Source organism: Podarcis filfolensis, assembly GCF_964270895.1.
Source record: "Podarcis filfolensis genome assembly, chromosome: 7".
Taxonomy (NCBI): domain Eukaryota; kingdom Metazoa; phylum Chordata; class Lepidosauria; order Squamata; family Lacertidae; genus Podarcis; species Podarcis filfolensis.
Window position 1 is genome coordinate 76,249,130 of NC_139603.1, and position 21,335 is coordinate 76,270,464.

The 21,335-nt window shown below is 43.6% G+C and overlaps 1 protein-coding gene across 1 annotated transcript in view; it reads left to right on the plus strand.

The window, feature by feature from the left end:
* MTBP (MDM2 binding protein) overlaps window positions 1–21,335 on the plus strand; it is a 30,367-nt gene that overhangs the window by 2,947 nt on the left and 6,085 nt on the right. Inside the window, exons 5-17 of the mRNA XM_083621962.1 lie at window positions 877–935; window positions 1,785–1,929; window positions 2,528–2,642; window positions 4,130–4,270; window positions 4,867–4,961; window positions 5,833–5,905; window positions 7,623–7,740; window positions 8,316–8,489; window positions 9,894–10,004; window positions 12,661–12,819; window positions 15,265–15,352; window positions 15,470–15,604; window positions 17,211–17,306. Of these exons, the coding sequence (XP_083478088.1) occupies window positions 877–935; window positions 1,785–1,929; window positions 2,528–2,642; window positions 4,130–4,270; window positions 4,867–4,961; window positions 5,833–5,905; window positions 7,623–7,740; window positions 8,316–8,489; window positions 9,894–10,004; window positions 12,661–12,819; window positions 15,265–15,352; window positions 15,470–15,604; window positions 17,211–17,306 (1,509 nt within the window). The remainder of the gene's footprint in view (window positions 1–876; window positions 936–1,784; window positions 1,930–2,527; window positions 2,643–4,129; window positions 4,271–4,866; window positions 4,962–5,832; window positions 5,906–7,622; window positions 7,741–8,315; window positions 8,490–9,893; window positions 10,005–12,660; window positions 12,820–15,264; window positions 15,353–15,469; window positions 15,605–17,210; window positions 17,307–21,335) is intronic.

Sequence of the window (21,335 nt, forward strand, 5' to 3'; positions counted from 1 at the left end):
ATGTCAAACAGAAGTTGCTTCATCTCTTTAGCCTGAAATTCTAAATGTACATACTTATGAATAAACCCAATTGAACTCAGTTAGGTTTGTTCTGAATAAACGTACATAGGATTGTGTTATAAGTAGCAAAACAGTGTTAGTAAATGACTTGTTAGAGGGACATTTTTAGAGTTTGACTTGGCATCTGACTGCTCTAATAACCAGTGAATAATTTTTTTAAAACATAAAATTTAAATCATAGGTAGGCAAACTAAGGCTCGGGGGCCGCATCCGGCCCAATTGCCTTCTAAATCCAGCCCGCAGACGGTCTGGGAATCAGCGTGTTTTTACATGAGTAGAATGTGTCCTTTTATTTAAAATGCATCTCTGGGTTATTTGTGGGGCCTGCCTGGTGTTTTTACATGAGTAGAATGTGTGCTTTTATTTAAAATGCATCTCTGGGTTATTTGTGAGGCACAGGAATTTGTCCATTTTTTTCCCTTCAAAATATAGCCCGGCCCCCCACAAGGTCTGAGGGACAGTGGACTGGCCCCCTGCTGAAAAAGTTTGCTGACCCCTGATTTAAATCATCCTTGTGTGGATGTTTTCATAGGATCTTTATGGGCTCCCTAACCCATGGGACTCTCAAGAGTCTCCTCCAGCACCATAATTCAAAAGCATCAATTCTTCGGCGATCAGCCTTCTTTATGGTCCAGCTCTCACTTCCATTGGTACCAGACATCAAATAAGAAGCGAGCCTACTCGTCTGTTTCACACACTGAAAACATGTTGATACTTTGCAATTCAAATATGTGGATTGCATAACGCTTGGAATATTTTAAAGCATTTTATTCTTGAAAGATGATAGCTTATTTATTTTCAATGTTTGTGTTTCAGTCTCTATGAAGAGTCTGCAGAGAGTATACATCTGTTAGCAGATAAGCTTCCTGCTCCTGGTAATCTTTTTTTAATAATCAAATCTTTTCCCCTGAAATATCTTTTTTTTAAATGCATTTGGGGTATAACAGATCTATTCCAATTGTTTTCGTATGGCGATCCTTATTCAAATAAGCATGCATGTTGTCTCTCCTGTATATAATCCTCTCGTATTTGGCAAGTAGTTTTGCATTACTGGAAAGTTTGATACTGTCACCAGCTGTTGTGCTTCTGCTTATATATTTCCATAGTCTGGGAGCAAAATGGCAACAGGTTTCTGCAGCAAAGCAGTCTGGTAGAAGAAATACAGTGCGGCAAAATTTAGTTTTTTAAAAAACAAAAGTGATCAGGAATCATAATGGAAATAAGTCCACTTTATCTGTGGCTACTGTGATAGACTTGCAAATGGACTTGGAAGATGATGGTGCTTGCTGCAGACACAGCTGAACAGTATTTATTTAGCCATTTTTATATCACTGAGTTAACTGTGCCTTCCAGGGCATATTTACAGATCTGTGTTAGAGGAATGAAAGGGAGGGTCATGAAGCAAGAAGACTGATATACAGTGGAAGGAAAATTGGAACTGCAAAGATATCAAGAAGCTTAAATGCAGCTTTTTCTGAGGTTATCTGTAGGAGAATAGCAGTGAAAGTGTGATGTCTAAGTTGGGTCGCGTCTCTTAAAACATCTTGCTGAATTTGAGTGTTCTGCAACTAGATTTTGAGAAATGCTGCAAACAAGCCTATAAATTTTGACAAACTGCTTGATAATAGCTTTTGGGGGATAAAACTGCTTTACCCTATCTTGTGCTTAATAGTGAGGGGTTTTGCTGCACATGTGTGTTTTATCTATTGAAATTGCTTCTACAGGAAGAACAATGGTTGATGTCATATTGCATTCTTCAGAAAGCGATGCCCCTAGATTAAAACATTGCTTACCTGCCATTGGTGCCTTGAAACACCTGCGAGAATGGCATGGAGCAAAAATAACTATTGTAGCAAGTGAAAGCAAAATGTGAGTAGTGCCATTTAAACGAGAGAGCTAATTTTAGTGTTTATGTCATTTTATGTAAAAATATTTTAATGTCTCAGTTAATAAATTGTAATATTTTGGCAGGCACCCTTATAAACAAAATGTAAGTTTGCACTTAAAGAGGAAACAAGAGCACCACACCTCCAAAACGTTGACTAAAGCTTTGTATCTTTCTGGTAGATTTCTTCTCTGCCTTGATTTATGTTTAAATTGTATACGGGGTTTGCAGTTTTTCTGGCAATAATGAATCGTGTTCTCAGGTGTCAAAGTGAACTTGTTATACCCATCAAGCTGCCTTTTGATTTCCTGGAGGGTTAGGAAGTCTTGATCTAGACACCTGAATGCTAAGGGAGACTTGTGAGACCACTGAATTTGAATTATAAGATCAATGAGTGACTTTGGTTAAATGAAGGCATATAGATAATGCCCGCAACTACTAAGATATACTACTTTTACAAAAGATAAAGCAGTACTGGGCTGATACCTGGTGTTGTACTGTTGTCTTAAACACTGAAGTTGTAAAGATATAAAGACTTGAGTAAAGAACGCACAACTCACTCGTGTTTTCTTTCTGCAACAGTTGGCAGAAAATCGCATGCTATCTTTCTGCAGATATTGTGGCTCCCGAGAATCTGAAAAACAGCATTGATTCCAGAGACTTGTGGAGAGGAAAGATTCAGATATGGGAGCGAAAGGTATCGGTGTGAAACCCTTCGTGGGTGCATGTTGACTCAACCTGTATCAAACTAATGAAAAATACATGCTAAGTTCGTACACGGAAAGGCTTCAAAGCTCTTGATTGCATTTAGTGAATCAGAGAGAAAAATGTGTTGCTTTAAGCATAGTGATCAAGGTGCGTGTGGCTGAAACAGCCTGGTATTCTGGTTTGGGTGGGCAGAGCTTGCAGATTTGAGATAGCAACCCAAGCATGCTAACTCTGCTTGTCCTTGATCGTGCAGATGAGCTGCAAACCCAGAAAATGTCCCCTGCCCCCAGTTGTCAAATTGCTTCACTGGCAGAGCCCACAAAGCCCGGTGGCCAGATAGGACAAAGGAAGATGATAGGGCTATCCGACGATGGCATGCTTCAAGTTCCCTGCGAGAGAAACCATATTTAAGCACCATCAGTCACTACAAGCGCAGAGTGTAGATCCCAAATCTGCACGTACAGTCGTACCTTGGAAGTCGGACGGAATCCGTTCCGGAAGTCCATTCAACTTCCAAAACGTTTGAAAACCAAATTTCGACTTCTGAAATGCCCCGTCGGACATTTGGGTTCCAAAAGAACGTTTGCACACCGGAACAATCACTGCAGCATTCGGGAGCCAAAATGTCCAAGTTCCAGGGCATTTGGGGTTCAAGGTACTACTGTATATCCACCTTGGATGGTGAAGATACCAACACAGAGGGACAGAGAAGTGAAGGCGATAGAAAAGCATCTAAACAGTAAAGAGGCTTGAGGCACACAAAGGAGGCAGGTCTCCCACTTCCTGTTGTGGTCATGCCTTCCTCTCTTCTTACCACAGCAGGAGATTTTGAGTTGGGGTGAGGAATAATACTTGTGCATTTAATGAAGGATTAGGTCCAGCGCCAAAGACCTTCTGGCGGTTCCCTCACGGCGAGAAGTGAGGTTACAGGGAACCAGGCAGAGGGCCTTCTCGGTAGTGGCGCCCGCCCTGTGGAACGCTCTCCCACCAGATGTCAAGGAAATAAACAACTATCTGACTTTTAGAAGACATCTGAAGGCAGCCCTGTTTAGGGAAGTTTTTAATGCTTGAAGTTTTATTCTGTTTTTAATATTCTGATGAAAGCCGCCCAGAGTGGCTGGGGAAGCCCAGCCAGATGGGTAGGGTAGAAATAATATACTATTAATTATTATTATTATTATTATTATTATTATTCAGCATTCAGATCTGGACTCTCTGCTATCCACTTCCTTCCCCAGAAAGAAGGGCAGAGGATATAGGTGGGACCAGCTTATCTGAGCACACAAGCAAGGAAAAAGCTTTTGAAAGTGTTTTTTTTAAAAAAATAAAAAAATCCAGTAATGCATTGTTTTTAATTCCTTTCGTTGTGTTTTCTTTTTTCACCTTAAGTGTTTTTGACTAATTTAAAAAGAAATAAATGCAACTCCTGCTATAGATTTTTCTGCACTGACTTTTTTCTATTTCTGTTTTCTTCAGTTTGGATCTGAAATTACTTTTCCAGACTTCTGTATAAAAGGCACTGCATCAGGAAGGCAGCTCGGCACCTCGGCTTTAAATTCTTACTTTACTGCCGATGAAACTGGACGTAGGCAGAATACTAATGCTTGTTTGTCGGAGGTAAAGCCTGTGTTTTACGTGTCTTTGAACGGCACTTCTCCTCTTTAGGAATCAATAGTGGCTAAATCTAGGCAATAGGCATGTGGTAAAATTGAAGATTTGTTGTAAGGAGACTGGAAAACATTCACAGGCAAAAATGAAAGAGAATATTTGAAAATCTGGCTGCAGGTTCTCTCTGTGCTGAAAAGGGGGGAAAGGATCACACTTACCTAATCACATGAAAACAACAAAAGCAAAAGGGAAAGACAAAAGGTAGGGAAGAGAAATGCAAGTAAATGTAGCAACATGTGTTTAAAGCGTGGCTGCTGTTGGGGATAAAAAAAAATGAGGATTATTTTTGGTCAAGAATTCAGTTGAGCCTAGGTTGTGCTCATCGTGGTTGATTTTCCTTTCCATTACCTTGTGACTTGGCCATTTCAGAGGGTATTTTAACTATGGGGGCTTTTTGACTGTGCAAGAGAAAAGGAAGTGTAGAAACCTCTGTGTGTGGTTTTTAAAAAAATATTCTGGCCATAAACATATAGAATTATCTCATTTAGAGGTATTCGTGGTATATGTGTTTACCTAATAACCCTTTCATCTTAATTTCTTCTTAGGTTTTCCACTATTATTGCCCTGCCTTGAAATTCGTACAGATAGTGATGCTGTCACATCTGCCTTCATCTTTAGTGTCGGGTCTTCAGTTTGAGCTGTATCCTTTTGTTACCAGACTCATTTCGCGCGATTTAGATGCTTTGAGTGCTTGTAGAACAGGCATGTCCAAAGTCTGTTTGGGGGGGGGGGCTAATTCTGCCCGCCGATTGGTTTAATTCGGCCCCTGTGGCAGTTTATTTCCTGGTGTAAAATCCTAAAAAAACCTCAACAACTTCAATCCTTAAAAAAAAGGTTAACAACTTTGGTTGGCCTCCACGGCCCTTTACTTCCTCAAATCTGGCCCTCTTTGAAAAAAGTTTGGGCACCACTGATGTAGAGCATGGGACCCTTGTATCTCACGGTGGTGGGTGCGAGCCACACGTTGGGCATTGCAGGGAGTTGGAGGAGATGACCCTCGTTGGTCCCTTCCAACTCTGTGATTCTGTGAAGAAACGTGTCAGGGAACTGCCATCAGCTCAGAGGCGAGAGGTGGAAGGGCAGGTGTGTTACAGGGAGCCCCCGAAGATCTTGCGAAGCAGTTCTTCCTCTGGCAAGGAGGGAATCCCCACCCCCAGTGGGGAGGGGGTGCTGGAATCAGAAGATGCTAGGGAGAGCCTCAACACCGAGCCTGAGCAAACCGGAGGGGAGGCAAGCCCCCTTTGCCAGTGCCCATTCTGCGCAGTAGTCTTCGGCGCAGAGAGGGGAGGAGAAGGTTGGGGGTCACACGGCTGTTATGCTGGGGAAGGTATAAGGACCACCCACTCCCAGATTCTGCTAGCGACTGAGCAGACATGGACTTGCGACGCTCTGCACTGTAAGTAGTTTGTACAGATAATAAAGCCTGAAAAAGACAGGTTGGAGTCTTGCCTGTTTGCTCTTGAGCAACCACACCAGCACCTCACAAAATGGTTCTTTAACTCTTTGTGTAGGAGCTTGGCAAGAACTGATGTTGAAGAGAAATCTCTGCTATTTTGGAATCAGATTTCTTCTCTGCGTGGAAAGGTATCTTGTCTCTTGCAGTGTTTTTTTTTGGGGGGTGACGCATACCCCTAAACATTTTGTGAATCTAAGTTTGGCCTTCATTGAGGGGCAGTATTTCAATATGAGCAGGAAAATAAGAGTACCCCTAAACATTTTTAAAGAAAAAAAGCACTGGTCTCTTGGGAAAATGAAGTATAATGTTAAGTTTTATATGTACGCTGGTCTCTGGTGTGTCACCTTATTTCTTGGGTAAATATGAGTAATGAGAACATTAGCTTAAATACAAATAAGCATAGTTTCCATTTGGGATAGAGAGTTTCTTGGAAAGATAGCAAGTGCTTTGCTTTGTAGCACAGTAGTATCTGAGGACTATTCAGAAACCTAAGTATAAATTATATATTTAATGCAGTGTTTCTCAGCCTTTGGTCTCCAGTTGGACTACAGAACCCATGATCCCTAGCTAGCAGTACCAGTGGACAGAGATAATGGGAGTTGTAGTCCAGCAACAGCTCAAGGTTGAGAAGCATTGATTTAATAAATGTAACTCTAAATTATTGCCAGCAAGCCAAAGCTCACAAACCATGGTTTGATCCTGGCATGGTTAAACGAACCGTAGTTTAACCATGGTTTCCATGAATTCAGTTAGAACGGGTTGCTAAAGTGAAAGTGAAAGCTTCCCCACTTCTCACAGCTATAGCAGAGGCGAGAGAAAGAGTGCATGAGCCCATGGCTCCTTTAGGCTCGCTCAGATAATACTCAACAGTAGTTTAGTGTTTTTACTGGAAAGTGCACATTGTTTCTAAATTACGAGCCATATGCCTAGGGTTGTAAATGTATGGAATAAAGAGAAATGGGCATAAAAGTTCAGTATCTTCCATATCCAAAATACAGGGGAATATGTGCCCTAAAGTGAGGCTGCAGTTTGCAACAAGAATCAAGCAGATTTATGCAATACAGGGATCAGTCTAATTCTGCCAAGATGTTTCCTTTTATTCCATAGTTTTCTAAATATTCTTTAAAGATTCTCCAATCCTTATATGCTTTTTGTTTTGGTTGGCCTCTGTATTGTATACATATAAGTTTGTAGGGAGGTAAAAAGAAATTATATAAGAAATACATAACTGTGCAGTATAAAGTAATGGATAGACAAAGTACAGTGAGATTAATTGGAAGTCAGTTTTAAATTTCTTTTCTATAATTTTTATAATTGTGTTCAATACAAGGAGTATATATGGTGATAGTTATATTAATCTTATATCTTATAGTGTGGTGGTTTGTTTGATTTTTTCTGTTATTTGTTTGTTTGATTGTACTTTTGTTTACTTGTATGTACGTCTGTTTTTCATAAATGTATTTGTTTTAAATTACTAAAGATATATTTTTTCAAAAGGGAAAAAAAGAATCAAGCAGATATATTGGTCTGGATATTGTTGCATTCCCTTGATTCAGAACATGTAATGCATTATGGCAGCCATCTTAACATGTGCAGATAAATGTTCACACAAGTGACCTGTTTGTATGACCCCCGCAATGCAGGAGGAAGGGATTAGCGAAGTTGCTCTTTTGTGACTAGAGAAGCCATGGGGTTCCCCCCCCTCATTTTCGAGGTAGAGCAGCGTTCTTTTGTCACGGTTTCAACTGTCCTTGAAAGATCAGTCATACTACCTAACCCTTTAAAAATCTTTCTCCTATGATGTTTATTTGGTAATGGAAAAGTGTACATATGCTTTTTCTGCAGGTAGGAGCCTTATTTTTATTGCCTTGCAGAGTAAGCAGCATGTTGGCTCCTTTACCTGCGCTGCTGAGCTCCAAAAAATGGAAGGAATATATAGCCCAGAAACCCAGACTCATTAATGGTACATTGTCTTTCTTTACTACATTTGCACTCTTTCCCTGTCCTGCTGGCCCACTTTTTCAATTACACCTGCCCCCAATTGCTCTTTTTTCTCTTGAAACTCTTGGTAGATTGTATATGAACCTTGCATAAAAATAATACCTCTTTTGAAGCTTTTTTTTTAAGCCAGTATAAAAAAGAAATGCTTCTATTTCCTTAAGTATACAAATAAGAGCTCACATACTAGGATGACCTAATAACATAACCTTATATGTGTTTACTCAGAAGTAATCCCCAGTGTATTCAGTGGGCTTGCTTCCTAGCCAGTGGATATAACGTTGCAGCCTAAATATATTAATCTGAATAATTTATCAGGTTTTCTTTAAATTTATGAAGAAAGTGTATGTGGGGTTTTTTTTTTAATTAACGAAAGTTCAAGTGTATTTACTTCTCTTATTAGAGGAACCCTGGCTATCCTAAATCTATAACTTATTAAGATTTATTCTAGATTTTCTGTATGTGTTTATTGAACAAATTATTGTTTACTTTAGTAAGGTCTGAAGTCTTTAGTTGCACAACTTCTTGTGTTCTAATTAGTTCCAGAAGTTGAACTGAAAGGAGAAACGTGCAACTATTATTTCTTGGTACAAGGCAACGGCTGCGGAGGTTGCAAAGCAACATTGATCTATTCAGCCAGTCAGATCAATGGATCACTCACTCTTGCAAAAACAACCGGAAAATTTAACACAAAGACAGGAGAAAGTGAAGCATGTAAGTATTATGGCGCATTACTTTCCTTCCAAGTAGAACAAGATGTGGACTGCACCAATTTCTTTTTAAAAATAGAGATCAAATATATTCAACGTTTGGAGTCTTAGATCCAAGATAATAAGGATATTAATCATTTTAACCAATTCTAACGTCTAAGAACTAATCAAGCCTGTGAGCTTGCCTATTAGTTCTTTCAGTCGGGGAATGAGATCTGTGTACAGGCTTGTTCTCCTGAGTGTTTTCTCACTGACTTTGATGAGACAAATCTTGGAATAGCTATTATAAACACTGCTATGTATTACAATTGCACGGGTTAGAGCAGCTTTTGCCAGTCTGCAGCCCTCCTGGTGGGAGTTGTGGTTCAAAACAAACAGAGGGCACCAGGTTGTCAAAGATGGGGTTAGTTGTTTTCTTTTATTGCATTTCCCAGCAAAATATGTCTCCGAATTAGAACATTGCAGGGGGGTTGCTAGAGCTGGCCAGGACACTGGTGACTTTTTCCGTGTTTGTTGGTGGACCAAACAGCATGTGGACAAGGGTGGCCAATCTTAACAGTTTCGGAAAGCTGCTAATAAGCATCCCATTCATATTTATTCCCTTTTTTTTGAGGGGGGGGCTTTTTCAGGTATAGAAAGGGATCGGTCTGAATATAGAAATACATCATTGAACGTTAATAGTAGTACTTATTAGGCATCTCGTTAAGCACTGTCAGTCGCATTGTTAGATTTCATAATTCAATATACAGTGGTACCTTGGGTTAAGAACTTAATTCGTTCTGGAGGTCCCTTCTTAACGTGAAACTGTTCTTAACCTGAGGTACCACTTTAGCTAATGGGGCCTCCCGCCGCTGTGCGTTTCTGTTCTCATCCTGGGGCAAAGTTCTTAACCCGAGGTACTACTTCCGGGTTAGCGGAGTCTGTAACCTGAAGCGTCTGTAACCCGAGGTACCACTGTAATGCTTAGCCTGGTAAAGAGGAGACTGGGAGCAGATATAATAGCCATCTTCAAATATCTCAAGGGCTACCACATGGAATATGGAACAAGCTTGTTTTCTCCTGCTCTGGGGGGCTAGGACCCATACCAAACGATAAATTGCAAGAAAAGAGATTCTGGCTAAACATCAGGAAGAACTTTCTGACAGTCAGAGCTGTTTGACAGTGGAACGGACTCCCTCAGGAGTTTGTGAACTCTTCTTCCTTGGAGGTTTTTAAGCAAAGGTTTGGTGGTCATCTGCCCAAGAGGGGTTGGACTAGATGACACTTTGTGTCCCTTCTAACTCTATGATTCTATATTGCTTTCTGTCATAAATGATCTCAAAGCAGCTCATGTGATTCTAAGATTCTAATTTGATCAGCATTCTTAAGAACACCTCTCATCTCTCCCTGCCCTTCCCTATCAACACAGGTTTGTTTGAAGAATTCATCAGATCTCTCCCACATTTCTGCGGAGAACAGATTTTACAGAGAGAGAAGAAATTGGCTCGTGCCCAAGCATTGGCTTTGAATCACTGCCGGAGTGAGTAACAGAGAGAGCTGATATAAACCACATTTATCTTAATTTGGAGTTTAATTTGACACTATTTACATTTATAAGCCCTGGAGAAGCTCGTAAGTTCAAATATTGTTTAAAAGCATTGTCATTAAGAAAAATTACAACTGCACATCAGGTAACTCAAACCAGGCTTAGGATAATGGGTCCCGTCACCCCTGAATTGCTTCAAATCACATATTCTGTTTTGTTTTTTTGAGGGCAGGGGAGTCTTTGCCTGCTTGCAGAGCAGATAGATAAATCGGAGGGTGCGATGAAAGTTTAAAACGAAAACCAAATACCCAGCAGAGATTTTGTTGTTTCCACAGGGCATAAGTAGTCTGTAGGAACACCAGGATAAGTGGTTTGTTGTATATTGTTGAAACAATCACTTCCTTACCGGAGCTAACGTAATATGAAGATTAAATAAAAACATTTACAAATAAGCAAGCAACAAATGGAAAATAGGGCTAGTCGTGAACCCAGTGCTCTATAATAATAATAATAATTTATTATTTATACCCCACCCATCTGGCTGGGCTTCCCCAGCCACACAGTGGCTCTCTACACAGTGAGAGGAGTGTAAATGATCAGAACAGGCTCACTTCAGATTGTCACCCAGCTCCTGGGAGGGGGGACACTAGGGGAGGCAGAGCTGCCCTTCTTCTCCCTACCTCATGGATTGATTCCAGTCAAGGAAATAAATGCCTCTCTACAGCTGCACTTGAAATTCATTCCCATTGGGACCATTGGCTTTCTTCTCAATCTGTGTGAACCTCGTTAAGATTGGCTTTAAGGCTGCAATCCTACACAGGCTTACTTGGGAGTATGTTCCAATGAAACCCCACTAAGATCAATGTGGCTATTTCCAAATAAATAAAATATCCTGCCTGAATCTTACTTCGGCTGACTCAAAGCACCTTCCATTTTCTTCTGAACAACAAGCTAAGTGCTAAGGGAGGATATACCGTATTTTTCGCACCATAGGGCGCACCGGACCATAGGGCGCACCTAGTTTTGGGAGGCGGAAAACAAGAAAAAATTATTCTGAACCCCAGAAGCCAGAACAGCCCTTCTGTTCCTCCTCCGGCTTCGCTGGACAGGCGCGTTGCTCAAGGGGCGCTGCGCCTTCTCTCTCTCTCTGCGCAGCGCCTCTCCTTCACAGGAGAGGCGCTGCGCAGAGAGGGAGAAGGTGCAGCGCCCTTCAGCGAAGCTGGAGAAGGAACAGAAGGAGACCCTTCTGTTCCTCCTCCGGCTTCCAGGACAGGTGCGTCGCGGCGAAGCCAAGGAGCCTGCATTCGCTCCATAGGACACACACACATTTCCCCTTCATTTTTGGAGGGGAAAAAGTGCGTCCTATAGAGCGAAAAATACGGTATTTTTTTTGGTACCCATTTGACAAAAGCTCCAGGTGAGGCCTTGGAAAAAGGAGCACCCACAGCAACCTCTTTTTAAGCATATGTGGGGAGCAGTCCCATAGCCTTCAACTACAGGAGCAGCAGAAGCAGGGGGAGAATATAGCCGCCAGCAATGTTTCCTGCATGCTTTGGTGAATTGATAAATAGCTAAAGGTAAAGGGACCCCTGACCATTAGGTCCAGTCGTGGCCGACTCTGGGGTTGCAGCGCTCATTTCGCTTTATTGGCCAAGGGGGCTGGCATACAGCTTCCGGGTCATGTGGCCAGCATGACTAAGCCGCTTTTGGCAAACCAGAGCAGCGCATGGAAACGCCGTTTACCTTCCCCCCGGAGCGGTACCTATTTATCTACTTGCACTTTGACGTGCTTTCGAACTGCTAGGTTGGCAGGAGCAGGGACCGAGCAACAGAAGCTCACCCCGTCGCGGGGATTCGAACCGCCGACCTTCTGATCGGCAAGTCCTAGGCTCTGTGGTTTAACACACAGTGTAGTCAGAAACCAAATCAATGCAGAATTCAGGGAAGGACTGTGGCTCAGTAGCAGAGGATCAGCTGGACATCAGTGTTAGAAACCCACAGCGCCACCCCCATCCCAGAGCAAATAGCTAGGTGTTAGCAAATGGCCGGGTTAAAAAAAAAAAACACTTCCCACTGCTCCTTCCCAAACTTCCTGTGACGACTGTTGGAAGTAGACACAAAATTCATGAATTGATATGCCTCATTTGCTGAATTAGTGAACGGTTTGCATTTAATGTAGATTACACTGTTGAGGTTTGTGACAGCCGAGAGATGGGAATTCTATCTGTATTGCTTGACAATTTGTTCTTGACTGGTTCCTTCTGATTTCCATGCTGCACCGGAATCACTGCTTGTCTTAATCTAGTTCAGTGAATCATGAAGAATTTATTTAATTAAAAGAATACGTTGGAGAAAAGTGCATTATTAATTGTCTGCTAGAAACGACAAACATTTATTGTTGTTATTGGTTGCAAATGAGAAGAGATTACTGGAACAAATGCATATTTTTTCCTAGGTAGCTTTTTGTAAAGGTGATTCACATTTGCCTCCAGATTGCTTTTCTTTCTTTTCCTGGCAGCAACATTCGGTCAGAGGTGATGTTGTTACGTCAGTAAATTGTTATTGATTAACATCACTCTCGCGTTGAGAGTACCATGTCAGTAACCAAAGAAGAAGAAGAGAAGCTGAGCTTTTGTGTTCTCTATTGCAGAAAGGCAGGAATCTGCCAGACAGCTCCCGGTGGTTTCAAGCGATGAACTGAAAACCTTGCTGACATGTACCAGAGAACATTATTTGGAGTTGTGGAGCACCAGCCAGCTAAATCGTCCTGTAGCACCTGTCAAAGCCAAAGTCCAGGGTACAGCTTGTGGTAGGCATACTTTGGTTGCATAGTTATTATCACTTGGGAAAATGCTGGCTTTTGATACTTGAGGTGTATATTTTAGGACCCGCCTGATTTCTGTGATTGTCAGTTGTTTTAAGCTGTTTTTAATACAGTGGTACCTCGGGTTACATACGCTTCAGGTTACATCCGCTTCAGGTTACAGACTCCGCTAACCCAGAAATATTACCTCAGGTTAAGAACTTTGCTTCAGGATGAGAACAGAAATTGTGCTCCAGCGGCACGGCGGCAGCAGGAGGCCCCATTAGCTAAAGTGGTGCTTCAGGTTAAGAACAGTTTCAGGTTAAGAACAGACCTCCGGAACAAATTTACTTAACCTGAGGTACCACTGTATTGTGTTTCAGTGTTGCAACCCACCCTGGGACCTTAAGGTGAAGGGAAGGTAATAAATCATCATCATCATCCTCAATATGTGTACAGTCGTACCTTGGAAGTCGAACGGAAGTCTGTTCAACTTCCAAAACATTCGGAAACCAAAGCACAGCTTCTGATTGGCTACAGGAAGTTCCTGCAGCCAATCGGAAGCTGTGGAAGCCCCGTCGGACATTCAGGTTCCGAAAGAATGTTCACAAACTGGAACACTCACTCCCGGGTTTGCGGGAGTCAAAACGTTCGAGAAACCAAGGTACGACTGTACCTATCAATCATGACATTCTTTCCCTTAAGAACATCAGTGAGCGTGCTCCTCCCTTGGCAAGAGCAGGGAAACAAGTTAGAGAGCAGCAAAGACTGGAGAACTAAGCAAGCCAGAATGTGAAGACATGATTTAAAGTTGACTTCAAAAAAAATTTTTTTTAAGCTGATTTAATATCCTGGCTTGTTTAGAAGCCACTAATCATAGTTTCCTACTTCAGATGTAACAGGAAGCTGCAGTAAAAGGCAGCTTTCTTGGCTTGGCTGGAGTGAAGCGAGTAAAAGAAGTTTGTTTGTATCTTGGCTTTTGAATATTATTATTCATCCAACTTTTGAACCACACTCCTTCAAATCAAGCTCTTAGCGTGGTTTACAATTGTGTCATGTAAAACAGCCTAAGAGCAATAAAACACGGATTACAGAGTTAAAACGACCACTATAACAACCACCAAAAATGTTAAAGGGAATCCTCATCAACATCCTGGCACAATGCCAGCAGAATTAAAGCAGCAGGCCTTAACCAATCAAATCAGATTCCTCCAACAGCCTGGGTGAACAAGTGTGCCTTAATCTGGCACTAGAAACACAGAGATATAGGATGCAGTGGCTGACTTCTCTCGCCTTGAAGGCCACATTGAGGGTTCACCACCTTTCTTGAGGGCTGTGCGCCAGCATGTGCACACACTCATGGGGCACACACAGTACACAAACACAGAGGGAATGGGGGAAAACAAAGCAGCTTAATTCCAAGAAAAATGTGCAATGCAATTCTTCCAGACCAGTCATGAGGGGGAAAAGTGTGCCTTTTTAATGAGTCACCAAAAAAGTGGTGTTTGGTTGATTGATTTGTTTGTTTGAATCCCATTATTCCAATCGGTTGAGCAGAGCTTAAGATCGACATTCAAGTACAGTGGTACCTCGGGTTAAGAACTTAATTCATTCCAGAGGTCCGTTCTTAACCTGAAACTGTTCTTAACCTGAAGCACCACTTTAGCTAATGGGGCCTCCCGCTGCCGCCACGCTGCCAGAGCACAATTTCTGTTCTCATCCTGAAGCAAAGTTCTTAACCCGAGGTACTGTTTCTGGATTAGCGGAGTCTGTAACCTGAAGCGTCTGTAACCTGAAGCGTCTGTAACCCAAGTTAAAGGTAAAGGGACCCCTGACCATTAGGTCCAGTCGTGGCCGACTCTGGGGTTGCGGCACTCATCTCGCTTTATTGGCCGAGGGAGCCGGCGTACAGCTTCCGAGTCATGTGGCCAGCATGACTAAGCCGCTTCTAGCGAACCAGAGCAGCGCACGGAAACGCCGTTTACCTTCCCGCTGGAGCAGTACCTATTTATCTACTTGTACTTTGACGTGCTTTCGAACTGCTAGGTTGGCAGGTACCACTGTACCGAGGTACCACTGTACAAAATGCATAAAGCGAAATGCACAACACATGTTTTAGACAAAAGTTAATATTTTAAGATGCTTTTCTGATCTTGCTATGTTCTAACGCTCTCCGTTGATCATTCCAGCTGTTTGCTTTTGTTGATGCTGCAAAGTACAGTCAGAGCTAATAGGATTCATTATAATGGTGTAGGCAGCAGTTGCCACAGGCGTTGCAGAATCTGTTGTACAAAACACTTAGAAAAATGCAAACTTTTGAGTTATACAGGACTCCCATGAGGTATTATGGGAAGCTGGTAGATTCTCTGCTACATTTAGATTTTGCAGGGAGTTATGGTATTGTTTTGACTTTATTCCTCCTTTCCCCCACCTCCAATGTCTCACATTTAGAGCTGAAAGATTCAAATCCTTTGAAGTGGCCAGAAAGAAACGTCCTGCAGAACTTGGAAAGCACTGAAAAAATTAAACAAAAAGCGAGGTAACATTAACATGGCTTAAATGTTGGCAGTTTTTTTTATAAACCACACTACCTGTTCAGCATCAGCTGTCGGCGTAGTTAGTGATTTTTATTCATCTGTTTTGTTTCCCTCGCCAGGGTTTCGGAATTACTCGCCCGTAAAGAAGGCCAAAAGGGCCCTGCGATATCACTTGATGCCAAAGAGCTGCTGAAGTATTTCACCCCAGAAGGCCTGCCCATTGGGGATCTGCAGCCTTTACACGTTCAAAAAAGGTAAGGCCTTGTTAGGAATACAACGCACTGTTGAATAGTTCATTCTTTAAGATGGTAATCCTGAAGGCTGGGATTGCCTTTTTGTGAGTGCCTTATGCGAGTGCAGAAACAAGCACTTGCAAGCTCTAAGTTTTTTTCCAAGCATTGGCTTGGGTGGGGTGGCATGGGGTGTGGAAGTCTCTTTCTCTCAAATAGCCTATAGTTGGGGGGGGGAAGCGGGTTGCTTTCTTTGTTTGGCTGTGCATGCCTGTTTTCTGCTGGGAACAGGTGCGCACAGCTAAACTGAGCAGGATTAAACCCTGGCTTGTCAGCTGTCAATTGGGTGTTAACTCCTCCTACTTTGGCTGCGCACGCCTGTTGCCTGCTGGGAGCCAGGCACCCAGGACCAATGCAGAATTGAACCCCACCTTTCCACCCGCTAGCTGACAGCATAAGTGACACCCACCGGTTGAAAGGTGGGTGTGTTTTGGGGAAAACGGCCTCACGGGCCAAAACTGGGCCATGGGCTGTAGGTTCCCCACCCCTGTTGCATACTATGAATTGAGGTTTAACTGTGCCAGAGTAATTTTAGTAATACAGTGGTGCCCCGCAAGACGAAGGCCTCGCAAGACGAAAAACCCGCTAGACGAAAGGGTTTTCCGTTTTGGAGGCGCTTCGCAAAACGAATTTCCCTATGGGCTTCCTTCGCAAGACGAAAGCCCATAGGGAAATCTCCAGGACAGCGGGGAAGCGCAGCGCGTCTTCCCCACTCCTCGGACCTCCTCCGAAGGCTGGCGGTGGGGCAGAGAGACCTCCTCCCGCCGCCAGCCTTCGTAAGGCTCCTCCGAAGGCTGGCGGTGGGGCGGAGAGACCTCCTCCCGCCAGCTCCGAAGGCTGGCGGCGGGAGGAGGTCTCTCCGCCCCACCGCCAGCCTTCGGAGGAGCCTTACGAAGGCTGGCGGCGGGAGGAGGTCTCTCCGCCCCACCGGCAGCCTTCGGAAGGCTGCTCCGAAGGCTGGCGGCGGGAGGAGGTCTCTCCGCCTCACCGGCAGCCTTCGGAAGGCTGCTCCGAAGGCTGCCCGCCGCCAGCCTTCGGAAGGCTCCTCCGAAGGCTGGCGGTGGGGCGGAGAGACCTTCTCCCCACGCCAGCCTTCGGATGGCTGTCCTGAAGACTTGCGGTGGGAGGAGGGTTTTCCTTCCCACCGCCAACATTCAGAATGCTGTTCTGAATGTTGGCGGTGGGGAGGAAAAACCCTCCTCCCACCGCAAGCCCCGGGAACAGAGGAGAAGCGCTGCGCGCCTTCCCCTCTGTTCCCGTACTTGTCCTGAAGGCTTGCGGTGGGGAGAAAAGCCCTTCTCCGCACCGCCAGCCTGGCAAGCGGTCTCCATAGGAACGCATTAATTGATTTTCAATGCATTCCTATGGGAAACCGGGCTTCGCAAGACGAAAAACTCGCAAGAAGAAAAAACTTGCGGAACGAATTAATTACGTCTTGCGAGGCACCACTGTATGGTGCCAATGTGGCAGACAGTTGCTGTTCTTCCTGTAAAAAAGTTATCATCCGTTCTATAAATAAGCCATAGCTGCAAATTAAAATCACTTCTTTCTCCCTCCCCACCCTGTTCAGTGAAAATACTTTCCTTCTGACGCCAGAGCTGACTCCTCGAAAACTCAGAAGCTTGCCCTTTGAAAAGGCTGCCGGCTGCCATTATCACGGTCTCGAGTAAGTTCCTTTATAAGTGAGTGATGTGAACTGTTCACTCGGTCCTCTTACTCAGTGTAAATCCAATGTACACACACACACACTTCACATTTGGTCTTCTTATTATGCGAGTGGAAGCATCATTTGAATTTGCTAGCATCTTGCAATAATTAATTGTCTGGAATGAAAGCGTTACGCCTTTGATTTGAATAGTTATACGTTTTTATGGTAATGGGTGCTTAAGATGTTATGACAGTAACTTTTCACTTTCAAATCAAAGCAATAAGGAAAATTGCTGACAGCCCGTGAATTAAGTCTGCAGTTCTATTATGCCAGGATGGGAGGTAGACAGCGGAGGAGGCCTTGGAACAGAGAATATATGCTGTGTTGCCTACATTAAAGGATATTGAACCCAGTGATGGGCTGAGGCGCCATGCACATCTTCTCTAACAGCAGCTCTGCATACTCACAGAGGCTGCTGTGTATGCTACATCTGGATCCTGCAATGGGAAGCACAGCTGCCCTGGGCTTCTGGAGTTTTTGTATCATTCCATGCTTGGAAACGGGGCCCCTATCAGATAACAGAGGGGCAACTGCCATTTTCTTTAGAAGTAGCAGGTTGACCATGTTCTCTACACCAGAGAAAGCTTTTGGATAGTTTTATCACAGTGGGTGTCATAGAGTCTAGTGTAGTGTACCCTATTTGACATGAAGATGGCTCTAACTCAGACTGTTAAGAGTATATTGAACTGGCTAGATTAACAGAGGCAATTAGAGATCACACTAGACAAGAGTTTCAAAAAGCATGGGGGAAATGCAGAGAATACCGTATTTTTCGCCCCATAGGATGCACCGGCCCATAGGACGCACCTAGTTTTTTTGGGGGGGGGAAATAAAGAAAAAAAATTATTTCCCCCCCAGGTGCGGGGCTGGGGCGGGGGAAGCCCGAGCTTCCCCCGACCCCAGAACAGGCTGCTATCCGCAAGCCGTGGGAGAGCTGCGCGAAGCCCGAAGCTTGGGGCGTGCTGAGCTCAGCGCGCCCCAAGCTTCTGGGTGCCGGCAAGCTCTCCGCTAGCGAAGTCGCGTGGCTCTCCCACGGCTAGTGGAGTGCTGCGCAAAGCCCGAAGCTTGGGGTGTGCTGAGCTCAGCACGCCCCAAGCTTCTGGGTGCAGGCAAGCTCTCCGCTAGCCGTGGGAGAGCTGCGTCTCCCACAGCTAGCGGATAGCTTCCTGAAGCCTGGAGAGCGAGAGGGGTCGGTGCGCACCAACCCCCCTCGCTCTCCAGGCTTCAGCGAAAGCCTGCATTCGCCCCATAGGACGCACACACATTTCCCCTTCATTTTTGGAGGGGAAAAAGTGTGTCCTATAAGGCGAAAAATACGGTACTTCACAAAACAGTGCCCTAAACAGTGGACTTGTTTCAATTAATGTCTGCAGGAGACTTTGTGGATATTTGAGTTATAATTAGAAAAATCTTGATAATTATTCATAAAGGAAACAGTTTATAAGAAATAAGGAGGCCAGATACAGGATAAAGGAAGTCTTTTATTTGGTTGTTTGTATTGTTGTATGTTATGCTCACTGTATGTTATGTTCATATTTAATGAGGGTGGATTTGTGTATTGGGATGGGGGTGGGGGGTTTATGTTACGTTGTAAATAAAATTCCAATAAAAAATTAGAGTGGGGGGAAAGAAGAAGATGGCGCTAACTTACTAGTGGAAAATGATCCGAATTTATCAGACTGCTCACTAGGTATCTAGTATGGCACAAGAATGTCCAAAGTGGATTCCTTTCTGGGAATCGTGCAGTGCCCTGTGCTTGTTTTAGTTTCCACTGTGAGGATGAAGGTAAATCTCAAGAACGCCCAATGCATAGTAGCAGTGGTGGAACATTCCAAGAACGTCTTATTAGAGCCAGGTATTTCTACTCTTCTCCCTGTGAAATGCCCATCTTACCCGAGAAGTCCCGAGTATGAATGGGTGAAGTTTAGTCCTTAATCCCTTTGTCCTGGAGAAGTTGGTCTGTTGTGATGATTGCTTGCCTTACTGAAGTATGAAATAGAGGAAGAATTAAGTAGAACAGGCTGCTTCAGACGGTTTAGTATCTACTTCAAAGGACTTTCCCTAAGCTTTCATGGACTAAGTTGGTGGTTGTCATTGATCGTTAAACACTTTGAAGGGTTGGGAAGCGCAACGTGCATACTGAGAAGCAGCATTAGTTTCTTACAGAAGCTCTTTTCAGTAGCTGAATACAAATGAAAGAGGCAGTTTGGGGTAAGCAACAAACCGCATCCTCCATAAATCCAAATAGACTTCCATAGCACTGTAGCTGTGCAGAGCCCATGGCATGAGGTGGTCACTTGCCCTCCTCTATTTTATTTGCATGATGAGACCTAAACTCAAATTCAGGAGTAGTCATTCTTGGTGCCCTCCAGGATTTGTGAACTACAATTCCCAGTGGAAGCTACTGTTGACAGCAACTGGGCGTCACTGCATTGACTGTTGCTGGTCAAATGTTTTGCTTTTGGATGTTCATCCCAGGGCGCTGTATCTGTTCCAGAGTTCAATAGGGCTTGTAATCCTTTTGGATTACACCCAGTATACCTGAAGGAGCATCTCCAGCCTCATCGTTCAGGCCATACACTGAAGTGAGGCTAGAGGGAACCAGGCAGAGGGCCTTCTCGGTGGTGGCGCCCGCCCTGTGGAACGCCCTCCCATCAGATGTCAAGGAAATAAATAACTACCTGACTTTTAGAAGACATCTGAAGGCAGCCCTGTTTAGGGAAGTTTTTAATTTTTGGTTTTATCGTGTTTTTAATATTCTGTTGGGAGCTGCCCAGAGTGGATGGGGAAACCCAGCCAGGTGGCCAGGGTATAAATAATTTTTATTATTATTATTATTTGGTGTCTGGGACTTGTAGCATTTTCTCTCTCTTGTCTGCTCTCTCTCTCTCTCTCTCTCTCTCTCTCTCTCTCTCTCTCTCTCTCTGTGTGTGTGTGTGTTTGTGTATTTTGGAAAGTGATGTCAGCTGTTTTTCCATTACTTTATGAAATCCATTTAATTTTACTGTTTAGTGTTCTATGATGGCAGTGGTATTGACAATTTAGCGACGAGAACCAGAGGTGCAAGGTGCGTCGTGGTTGGTATGGGGTGGGAGAGCCAAACACCACCTTCAGCAAATTGTGGAATGCTTATTAGCACCCGAACATTTTAGTGGGATTGTGTACAAAAAAAAAAGGCAGTTTGGAATTTCTTGATTTTTTTTTACGTTTCTTTGGTGCTGCGCGTGATCAAAACCAATTTGCATAACTTTTTCCCATTGTCATGAATGATCAGACACAGCTGGATTGTGGGGGGGGGGGGAGAAGGAGAGGAAGATGTTGCCATAAAAAGAGTGAGCAAAGTGACAGCATTACTCAGGATAAATTAATATGTCAGCTCTGTAGAATGGGCAGCAAAGCTTAACTCAGAATACAAACAAGGAAACTCAAAATACCATGAAATGGATAAGCAATAAGTTTTTTTGTCTTATCAGATAATGAGCTTGTTTCTAGTGGCAAAATTGAATTCATTACTTACGTTGATTAAAAACTCTCTTTTTAGAGGAGGGAATAGACTTCAGGCTATGTATGACAATATTATCTTGGTAACAGAAAATGACTTGATTTGTCCTGACAGTCTGGTGGAAGCGCGATGTACTGGTGCTCAGATAATTATAATAGCCATGTGCCTCCATGTTGATTGAATTGTCAGGCAAGCCAATCCCGCCCATCTTATCTGCTAAAGTGGAAAGTATATGCTTTTAGGCGTAATGGCCAAATTGAACCTCCCTGTTGAGAGAACAAATGATCAGAGAATGGTTATTGCCCTTGGGTCCTATTTGTGCACTTCTTGGAGGTATCTGGTCAGTCACTTTTAGACTCAGAATGCTTGCCACTTGTCTAAACCAGCAAGACTCTTCTAATCCATATGTGGATGTGCTCCATTGATTGCTATATCTGAGATTGCTTTGTGCTCTGAGATTGATTCACCCTGGCCTGTTGGCAGCA